The sequence below is a fragment of the Bombyx mandarina genome, chromosome 02 (genome assembly GCF_030267445.1).
Source record: "Bombyx mandarina strain Sakado chromosome 02, ASM3026744v2".
Taxonomy (NCBI): domain Eukaryota; kingdom Metazoa; phylum Arthropoda; class Insecta; order Lepidoptera; family Bombycidae; genus Bombyx; species Bombyx mandarina.
The window spans coordinates 822579-833679 of NC_143209.1; the positions used below are offsets into that span (position 1 = coordinate 822579).

At 38.2% G+C, this 11101-nt stretch overlaps 1 protein-coding gene across 1 annotated transcript; it reads right to left on the reverse strand.

Annotated features, from left to right (window-relative positions):
* Positions 1 to 2023: 2023 nt before the first annotated feature.
* On the reverse strand, positions 2024 to 7612 carry LOC149503353 (uncharacterized). Its single transcript, XM_089732806.1, has 4 exons — positions 6433 to 7612; positions 4674 to 5550; positions 3485 to 3764; positions 2024 to 2317 (listed from the first exon to the last, which is right to left on the reverse strand). Exons 1-4 carry the CDS (start codon positions 7610 to 7612, stop codon positions 2024 to 2026), a joined length of 2631 nt encoding a protein of 876 aa, XP_089588932.1.
* Between the last annotated feature and the right edge of the window lie 3489 nt (positions 7613 to 11101).

Below are 11101 nucleotides of genomic sequence, written 5' to 3' on the forward strand. Positions count from 1 at the left end.
AACTGACCTATTATTTGCTCCGAGCGTGGACAACTTGTATCAAAATATTGCAAGGAGATTTTTTTTCATCCTACCTCTCTTGAGAGGCTATTTCAGCGTAACCTTAACTAGTAGGTGAGCTCGCGGGGCTCAAACCTGACGTTGTTGCTAACACGAACCCTAGCAAGAGCAGTGCTTCGCAGAATCTACCACCGGATCGGAAACGCGACCCACTAAGAAGATCCGGCGAGAAACTCAGTGGGCTGTGTCTGTGGGACAAGGAGATATAAGTACGAACAAGAAAACTAAAAAAAAAATCGACTTATTTATATTTATATTATTTTTCATTATACATACAATTAATATTTTCTATATTAGTGCGTGAATCGCAAACAAAAGCTATCCTTACAATTTACTCTCGTCATTTGCAAACGACGGAATTAATGTCGAGGGGTGAAAAACTATTTGATCTATTTTTTTTTTTTTTTTTTTTTATTGCTTAGTTGGATGGACGAGCTCACAGGCCACCTGGTGTTAAGTGGTTACTGGAGCCCATAGACATCTACAACGTAAATGCGCCACCCACCTCGAGATATAAGTTCTAAGATCTCAGTATAGTTACAACGGCTAACCCACCCTTCGAACCGAAACGCATTACTGCTTCTCGGCGGAAATAGGCGGGGTGGTGGTACCTACCCGTGCGGACTCCCAAGAGGTCCTACCACCAAGCGACATTTCGCATAATTCGTGACATTTATCTTTCTAATTAAAGGTGCGTTCTATTTGGTATTAACAATTCAATGTTTTTAATTGAACTTCAATTAAGTTTACTCCATTCAAATAGCTGAAGAAGTTTTTTTGTTATAATATTTTTTCCAATTTTTAAAACTTTAAATGGTTCTCCGGTAATGTTGACAAAATGTCGCTTAAGCCAAAGCTTTGACCCTCAAATTTTTTTTTTTTTATTGCTTAGATGGGTGGTTACCTGGTGTTAAGTGGTTACTGGAGCCCATAGACATCTACAACGTAGACGCGCCACCCACCTTGAGATACAAGTTCTAAAGTCTCAGTATAGTTACAACGGCTGCCCTACCCTTTAAGCCGAAACGCATTACTGTTCACGGCAGAAATAGGCAGGGCGGTGGTACCTACCCGCGCGAACTCACAAGTGATCCTACCGCCAGTACCTACCATGTAATCTATATATCTATATGTCTATATATAAAAATGAATTGCTGTTCGTTAGTTTCGCTAAAACTCGAGAACGGCTGGACCGATTTGGCTAATTTTGGTCTTGAATTATTTGTGGAAGTCCGGAAAAGGTTTAAAAGGTAAATAAATATGAAAATTCTCGGAATTAAATAAAGTTTAGGTCTTTTATTTATCGATTGAGGCACTACGAAGTCTGCGGGGTCAGCTAGTAACAAAATATATAAATGCGACATTAAGACGTAAAATAAGCTTTAATTTTGCAGCTTAAAAGTTCCAAAAAAGTGCGTATGTTGATGCCCAGGCGCTTTCATTATAGTCATTTTAGTTTGTTTTACTATCTATTGAAGCATTATATTATATCTAACACATTGCAAGCAGCGCAGGACTGATCTTTGTGGCGAGGCTTGGGTGATACCTATGTCTAACAGTGGACGTCTTGGAATAGAATTGTCAAAAAAGTCCTTAAATAAACCCTAACAGTAATAAATTTATTTATTTTTTATTTTATTTAATATATTTTGTACACACAGCTGTTAGAAAAGACACGTCAATAAGGATACAGAGTACAAGGGCACTAGTTATTTCATGCTGAAATCTCTTCCAGTAGGCCCGCAAAAGGAAAGAAGAATAATAATTAGGAACACAAACCTAGTGTATACAGTAAACATTACATATAATAATATATACATATTACAAGATACAAAACAATATATATACATACAAATACACACACACACACACACACATATATATATATAACATACACACATATACTTACTTTTTATAAATATTAATTTGACCTAAATATCGTTATGTCTTTCTAGCTAAAGTATTACAAATTCTTCAATTTGATAAACTTTCGTAATAATTTCATTAAAGTAACGTAATTATTGACTGTGTTATTGACGTGCTCGCCGTGATATATCAGGTAGCTCTTCAAGTCCTCGTTGGCGCCATTTTGCAAGCCGTCTTCGACTAAATCCACAAACTCATTCGCGAATACGTGAACGAGAATCTCTAGTAATTGTTTCTTAGTATTCCTTATGTATAATTCTTCCAAGTTCTCATACCATCTCTGTTTGTTAGATTTTGTCACGATCGAAATGTATTTCAACGCGTCGTGGAGCTGAAATTTTAAAGCGGACAAACCTTTAAATTCGCTATTTGATACTAGATGTCGCTATATTTATATAGAATCAAGTGTGTGTTCTTTTCCGTGAACAAAAAAGCGGTAATGTATTTGAAACTATACGAATTATGATGACTAGAGGTCCCGTAGTAGTCGAAATTCGACTATTAATTAATTGGAATTGTAAGTTTGTACACTATTATGATTGTATTTTATACTTCTATAATCACAAACTTCGCCAAGACTACACTATAAAAAGTATTAACAAAGGCAAACAATATTTAATCTATTCTCAATTTGACAACAGACGTCAAGAACAAAAGTTTGACAATAAATAGTATGCATGCGTGTGTGCGTCAAATACATGGTATGTAGTGTGTGTACTGTTTTCTTTATTGATTTAAAGTATCTTTTACGCATTATTTTAAAAAATTTTTAGCATTGTGCACTTCTTCTCTATATTCTCTATAAGTGTGGAAAATTTCATACTCCTCCGTCCGCGCAATTTTCGTAAAAAGGGATACAAAGTTTTTGCTTCACGTATTAATATATAGATAAGAGATAAGATTGTTAATCTTGTCCTTTTGTTTGAAATAAAATGTTTGCACGTTGCTTATTGCTGATAATTTCAGCATTACAAAAAAGGAATATGCTATTCGCAACTAGATGGCGTTTTGCGCAATTTATAAATTATTTCTCGAATAACTAATAGCATTAGTTCCGGTAACAATTTAAAACCAAATAAACTGAGAAATCTATCATCCATATGGCGTTAATTAACAATATTTTTGTGGTCTAAAGAGCATTTTTTTTATTAATAAAAATGATTTTGATTTTTTCATACAAACCGGAATTTAAATAATAAATCTATTACAGTTATGTAAATGCTAACTAAATTATTATTATTATTTTGGTGTTAAGTGGTTACTGAAGCCCGTAGTGGGTACCACCACCCTGCCTATTTCTGCCGTGAAGCAGTAATGCGTTTCGGTTTGAAGGGTGGGGCGGGGCAGCCGTTGTAGCTATACTTGAGACCTTAGAACTTATATCTCAAAGTGGGTGGCGCATTTACGTTCTAGATGTCTATGGGCTCCAGTAACCACTTAACACCAGGTGGGCTGTGAGCTCGTCCACCCATCTAAGCAATAAAAAAAAAAAACTTACGTCATACAAAGAATTTGCCAATAACCCCAGAATGTCTTTCAATTCATCTACTTCATTGCGATCCAAGAACACACTCTGCGCTTTTTTCTTCACCATGCCATTACTATACGCTTGTGGCCGCCTCGAAAAACCATTTTGAATATTATGTTGATTTAGCGAACGATACAACAGCCGTATTTCGGATAATAGTTCTGTTTTCGCTCTATTGTGTAATAAGAATATGTATTTTAGCATTTCGAGATCACTCGAATGTATTCGCTCGTTATTTTCCAACGAACTCCTGTGAATTAAGAAATGGAAAGACGAATTAAGAAAACGCAAGATAAAAACCGATTCAAAATCATTTATTTCAACTTAGATGTCAGTATGACACACTTGTTGAATGTCAAAATATAAATAACAATGTTAACTCTACCACCGGTTCCAAAATAAGCCACAGTCCTGAGAAGAACCGGCGAAACAAACTCAGCGGGCTTTTTTTTTGTTTTTTCACAAAAAGTTTTTTTTTTTAACTATTGAGTTTAGTCGGCATTTTATTCTTCACGAATATGTGTGTGTGTGTGAAATCACCACGTCATCTCGGATCCTCCCGATCCACTAACGGTGCTTTTAGGTACCTCAAGCACCGGTCATCGTTCTCGTCGAACCCGTCGCATGCGACGAAGGGTTCGGCGAGTAAATGAACCCACAGACACAGCCCACTGAGTTTCACGGCGGATCTTCTCAGCGGGTCGCGTTCCAATCCGGTGGTAGATTCCGCGAAGCACGGCTCTAGCTAGGGCTCGTGTTAGCAACAACGTCAGGTTTGAGACCCGTGAGTTTATAACACGAAAACGCGTCTTTTCTAAATGATAAAATGGTGCTAACGCGGGACTGTTTTTTTTTTATTGCTTAGTTGGGTGGACGAGCTTACAGTCCACTTGGTATTAAGTGGTTACTGGAGCCCATAGACATCTACGATGTAAATGAGCCACCCATCTTGAGATATCAGTTCTGAGGTCTCAGTATAGTTACAGCGGCTGCCCCGCCCTTCAAACCGAAACGCATTACTGCTTCACGGCAGAAATAGGCGGGGTGGTGGTACCTTTCCACGCGGACTCACGAGAGGTCCTACCACCAGCTCACAAGAGCTCCTACCACCAACAACTTGCCTTGGACTTGCCTAAAGTACAAATAAAATTCAACTTACAGAAGGCTTGACAGCTTCTTCATGACTGATCTCAGTTTGACTGTGCTACCCAACCAATCATATTTCCTCAGCATTCTGTTTTTAGTTATCATCATATCGTTGAGAACTGTAACATAGGCATCTACTTCATCGCCTCGACCTTTTGAATTACCGCTAAATTCCTTTAAATAATCATAAGCTTTTAATAAATCCTTCAAACATATATATTTAGTTGTATCCGGAATTTTCATCTTCATTCTATTCTTTTGACTCAACAGAACATTTCTTGGGTGAGGTAAATTTTCTCCTTTCGTTGAGATTCGTTTCAATATCGACCAGTCCGCGATGAATTTCTCGTTCTTATGGTCTGATTTATGTGTTTCTCGCAATACCGTCTTGTCGGTAGGGCTACCAGTAAAATTTTCACTTACGTACTCAAACGACTTGTCTGGGTCCACAAAACCGAAGCGTTGCTTCTCGTAGAGTATCTTCCTGACGGCGCTAAGGCCGTCCTTTAAGCCATTCATAGTGCTATATGAATAGAAGTTTTCATTCGTATCGGGAATATAACTCCGGTAAGGGTGAACAGATGACAAAAGCTCAGCATCGTCGTTGTGTTGACTGGCGTAAATAACCTGCGGCATCTCTCTGCCAATAGCACCGTTTCCATTCCTAGCAATTACAGGTAAACTCAATTGTCCTCCGACTTTATATCCGTTTAGAATTGTATTTATTTGTTTTATTGTATCAGTCATGGCTTCTTTGTTGTCGTGATTCGGTCCGTTGAGATTCTTGGGATTGAAATAAGCGTTTTTCGATGAGTAATCATATATCGGAACGTAGTGTGGTTGTTCCGCGTTGGTAATGATGCCTTTAGCGGTGAATGGTCGAGTCGGATCTAAAACAATGATTTTATTGTAATCGCATCGATACTAATGTACGGTAATAGTGTATCTTACGAGCCATAGAGGTTTATTAGGTAGGTATTACAAAAAATACAGTTATGTTATGATGGTCTGGTATAGCAACACTCAGTTTCTTCCCGCGTGGGTCGTTCATAGTGGATTCGTCGGAAAATGAGCAATAACATTATCTCTTTATAATACCAGCATACTGCAATCTGCAGTTAAGACGCATACGCCAATATATACTATACTGAGACCTTAGAACTCATGTCTCAAGGTGGGTGGCGCATTTACGTTATAGATGTCTATGGGCTCCAATAACCACTTAACACCAGGTAGGCTGTGAGCTCGTCCACACATCTAAGCAATAAAAAAAATGCTGCAAAGTACCCATTAATTTTTTACTAGCTCACGGCTCACTTGGTGTTTAGTGATTCTCGGAGCCTATAGACATCTACAACGTAAATGCCGCCAGCAATCTTAAAACAAGAGCTCTAAGCTCTCAATTTAACAGTACAACGGCTGTTCCACACTTAAAACCGAAACGCCTTACTGCTTCACGGCAACAATAGGCAGAGTGGTGGTAATGTACCCATGCGGACTCGCTCCAACCACCAGTAATGCATTCGGTTCTAATTAACGGATCGGAGTAGAAAGATTTCGGTTGCCACTGCGATTTCGACTTTCTCGGGAATAACATTAGCACCTATATTGTATTTATGTCCCTTTGGACTACGGTAGTTCCTTTACTTCCAATAGGACGTGATCCCGCCTAGCCATCTACAATTAACTGTAAGTTGCTTGAGGCCATCGCAATTATAGCATTCAAGTGAAAAATATAATCAATAACATTTTGTTTTTTTAAATAAACTTACCTATTTCATAGACAACATAACTTTCTCGTTCATTCTTCGGTTTCTTTCTTAAGCGTGGTCTTTTCTCGTTTCTGTAATGACTCAAATCTTCATCCAAAACATTATTATTATTATCTGCATCTGAATTCTCTTTTTTGGTTTTCATGTCATCATTCAGCACCTTATTGTCACTACTAAAACTCAGCGAGACTCTAGATCTTTCTACGTTGTTTTTAACGTTTAGATTATTTTTGTATTCAATGTTATTATTAGTGGTTATTTCAGAATCATTTGCCGTAGAATTTGTAGTGGTACTTAGAACTATACTGTCAGTTTTATTAACAAGAATACTGCTATAATTATTATCACTTTGACTAACTGATGCCTCTGTTACTGTATTATTTGTGTCTATGTTAGTCGGAGTGTCTTCTGAAATTACTTCAACGCCTTCATCTGTAATGGTTGGATTACGAAAATCATTCGTAGTCGCCTCTATAATATTTATTGGGTAAGTCAAATTTTTATCTTGCGATCTCTCGACTGTTAAATTAGAGTCTGATCTAGCTTTTAAAAATATGTGTGTTTCATTTAAAAAGATCTCCGGTTTATCTGTGATTTGTATGGGTGTACCGTACGTTGTCGATAACATGTCATCAGTAGCTGTTGTTTGATTTGTTTCGTCGTAATTGTAATTAACAGTATCAGTGCTAGCAATGTCTTCTTCTGGTAACGACTTGATTAAGATTATTTCAGATTCTTTACTATCTGTGTCTTTTTCTTCTGATACAGTATGGTTCTTAGAGCCATCATATAATTCTATATTCCCGTCTGCGTTGGTATCAGCGACATTGCCCGAAACCACTTCTTCGTTAAAATCTGATCTTCTTTCTCTTTCTAATGGTTTTACTTTAAATCCATCGTCTTGGTCGTCTGCCTCGTCACGTCTTGCATTCGTAGTTTCCTCTTTAAGGATCTTGTTAACGAAATCATCATGCTGCTCCAACTGTTCATCGTGTAATTCTCCGCTTACTTTAGCTTCAGCATTCGCTACATTGTTTTCCTCGAGTATCCTTTTAGCAATACGTTGGAGAAAGTTCTCTTTCTCCTCTTCGGGAAGCAAGTCAATGTATTTAGATTCGTCGCTATCTTCGCCTCCAACGATAACTTTACCGGATATAAGAAATAATATTACGAGGAACATTTTTATGACATATTCGCGGAGCCCGCGTTCGTATAAGTTAGTTTCGTTATCAATCGTTCGATGCAATCAAGCGTGGTTATCGCAATTAGATTCGGCTATTGTTGCTTTTTCCATTTTCCCCCCTTTATTGCTGTGAAATTCAATTTTTAATTAACTCCACGTCCCGACGACTTCAGCGGAAACGTGTCAAATTCGAAATGCGTGTAAATGTTTTGTTTAGATCGTTTAGGTCGATGCTGTGATTTGCGTTTAGAAATCTTTGTCTAGTTTTTTTTAACTTCTTTTGGCTTCACTACGAATATAATTAAAACTAGATTTAGGATTTCATTTGGCGTTTTTTTATTGTTATTACTGCATAATTGAGATCGTGGTGCATAAAATAAAACTATTCCAATGTTGCAGTTTTATTGTTCTCCTCCCAAATCTTCTCTGCTATCTATATATATAATGAATTGCTGTTCGTTAATCTCGCTAAAACTCGAGAACGGCTGGACCGATTTGGCTAATATTGGTCTTGAATTATTTGTCGAAGTCCAGGGAAGGTTTAAAAGGTAGATAAATATGAAAATGCTCTAAATTAAATAAAAATAACAATTTTTTTTCCTCTGATGTGTCCCCCGTCGGAGGGGTTCCTTTTGTTTTTTTAAGTTAATTTTATACAAAAGTTTTATTTATCAATTGAGGCACTACGAAGTCTGCCGGGTCAGCTAGTTATAATTAAAAATTAGCTGACACCTTTTTTACGCTTGCTCATTCAATCGACTACGCCATCTTGCTTTTCTCTGTCATTCTCCTTTTCCTTTCTCACCATTGTCTCCCACTCACATCTTAACGCTCTATTCCAAACTATTTTCTTACGTTCTGTTCTTCCCAATCCTAAATTACATTATTTCAAATATGTCACAGCTCCCGTGTTCGCAGAACGACTAAGGTGCTATGACATTTGAATGTTATTCTAACTACCGTCTAATTTTCTTTAAAAACCTATCTCATATTTTACATTTCTTTTCACAGAGAACGAACTAACAGTGTCTTGTGATCGGACTGTTTTCTTATTTCGCATTTCTATTCAAAGCGTACCGAGCGTGTTTTTTACCCACACTTTCAGTCCCTCGGGAATGAAGCTCTATATTAGGCCAGGGGTATTAGAGCAAGAGCCCGCGAAAGCCAGACCTTCGTTATTTTATAAAAGCTGAAAGTTTCTCTGTGTATGTCTCCAACACAGGTAAGAACGACCCGCGATTATAGAGTTCCGATTGTGGTTACTTGGGCAGGTAACAGGCAGTAAAGGTATATAAAATAGTACCTTAAATTCGTTAAAGTACAAAGGTTTTTTTTTTTAATATTTACTCCAGAATATCTTTAGAAATCACGATATCCGTTGCCGGACACTTTTTCCAGTTGTTACCCCCTGCCAGACACCCTTAAACTTTAATAAATTTTAATTATACTTTCGTTATACTATAAAAGCTAAATTTTATATATGTTACTTAGGGACTTATAAAAATATGTTACCCCAAGAGCCGGACAGTTTTAATGGTTCTTACATCTTGCCAGACACATTGAGAGCCCGCTGTAGGTGCGAGCGCGAGGTAGCAACTGTTCAAGCGGGTGTGAGCGAGATAGAGTGCTTAGTCTATTGTGATCTTTTACTGCACATCAGCTGTCGTTTATAGGATTTATCCGTTCTAAGCAGTGATATCGAGGCGCTACTCGGCATGGGAAGCTCTGTCATTCTGGCGGGTGACCTAAATTGTAAACACATCAGGTGGAACTCACACACCACAACCCCGAATGGCAGGCGGCTCGACGCGTTAGTCGATGATATCGCCTTCGATATCATCGCTCCGCTAACCCCGACTCACTACCCGCTAAATATCGCGCATCGCCCGGATATACTCGACATAGCGTTATTAAAAAACGTAACTCTGCGCTTACACTCGGTCGAAGTAGTTTTAGAGTTAGATTCAGACCACCGCCCCGTCATTATGAAGCTCGGTCGCGCTCCCGATTCCGTTCCCGTCATGAGGACTGTGGTGGATTGGCACACGCTGGGCATTAGCCTGGCTGAATCTGATCCACCATCGCTCCCGTTTAGCCCGGACTCTACCCCGTCTCCTCAGGATACCGCTGAAGCCATAGACATCTTAACGTCACACATCACCTCGACATTAGATAGGTCATCGAAGCAAGTTGTGGCGGAGGACTTCCTTCACCGCTTCAAATTGCCCGACGATATTAGGGAACTCCTTAGAGCTAAGAACGCTTCGATCCGTGCCTACGACAGGTATCCTACAGTGGAAAATCGTACTCGAATGCGTGCCCTACAACGCGACGTAAAGTCTCGCATCGCCGAAGTCCGAGATGCCAGATGGTCTGATTTCTTAGAAGGACTCGCGCCCTCTCAAAGGTCTTACTACCGCTTAGCTCGTACTCTCAAATCGGATACGGTAGTAGCTATGCCCCCCCTCGTAGGCCCCTCAGGCCGACTCGATAGTTCAATATCGACGGCAATGAGGAAAATTATAAGAACGATTAAATATTTTTCTTTGACATGTAATATTTTGTTTGTACTTTATAATATTAAAATAACCTTTTTTATTTTCTATAATATTACGTAATAAAATAATTTTTTTATTGGATATCTTAAAAGATCACAATAGACTAAGCACTCTATCTCGCTCACACCCGCTTGAACAGTTGCTACCTCGCGCTCGCACCTACAGCGGGCTGTCAATGTGTCTGGCAAGATGTAAGAACCATTAAAACTGTCCGGCTCTTGGGGTAACATATTTTTATAAGTCCCTAAGTAACATATATAAAATTTAGCTTTTATAGTATAACGAAAGTATAATTAAAATTTATTAAAGTTTAAGGGTGTCTGGCAGGGGGTAACAACTGGAAAAAGTGTCCGGCAACGGATATCGTGATTTCTAAAGATATTCTGGAGTAAATATTAAAAAAAAAACCTTTATACTTTAACGAATTTAAGGTACTATTTTATATACCTTTACTGCCTGTTACCTGCCCAAGTAACCACAATCGGAACTCTATAATCGCGGGTCGTTCTTACCTGTGTTGGAGACATACACAGAGAAACTTTCAGCTTTTATAAAATAACGAAGGTCTGGCTGTCGCGGGCTCTTGGGCCATATAGGAAAGTGTAGATGTTTGAATAACATGAATCTATCTTTTAATTTCAATTAAATTTTAATATAAATTAAAATTTAATGTCGTGTCTAACTTATCATAGATTTGTACTTCGTCGTAAATTGTGGCCTCAAATGACGTCACACGCAATGGAGATGCGTTCTGCTGAGTTTTGTTAAGTTCACGATGCAGTTTCTAATAAAGAAGAGTGTCTTGGTTCTCTAATGCTTTATTCTCTTCGATTCTTAGACCTTAAAAGACTTATTAGCCTGACCTACTCAATAGAAACTAAGTAAGTCACTACGTTTGCCCACTCTTTGACTCAAATAACAACAAAAC

Excerpts from the sequence above, each read along its gene's own strand:
- LOC149503353 (XM_089732806.1), bottom strand. The coding sequence starts at position 7,612 with ATGTTCCTCGTAATATTATTTCTTATATCCGGTAAAGTTATCGTTGGA. Across the intron at positions 5,551-6,432 it reads TTATGTTGTCTATGAAATAG|ATCCGACTCGACCATTCACC; the intron begins GTAAGTTTATTT and ends TCATTGTTTTAG. Across the intron at positions 2,318-3,484 it reads TGGCAAATTCTTTGTATGAC|CTCCACGACGCGTTGAAATA; the intron begins GTAAGTTTTTTT and ends TTAAAATTTCAG.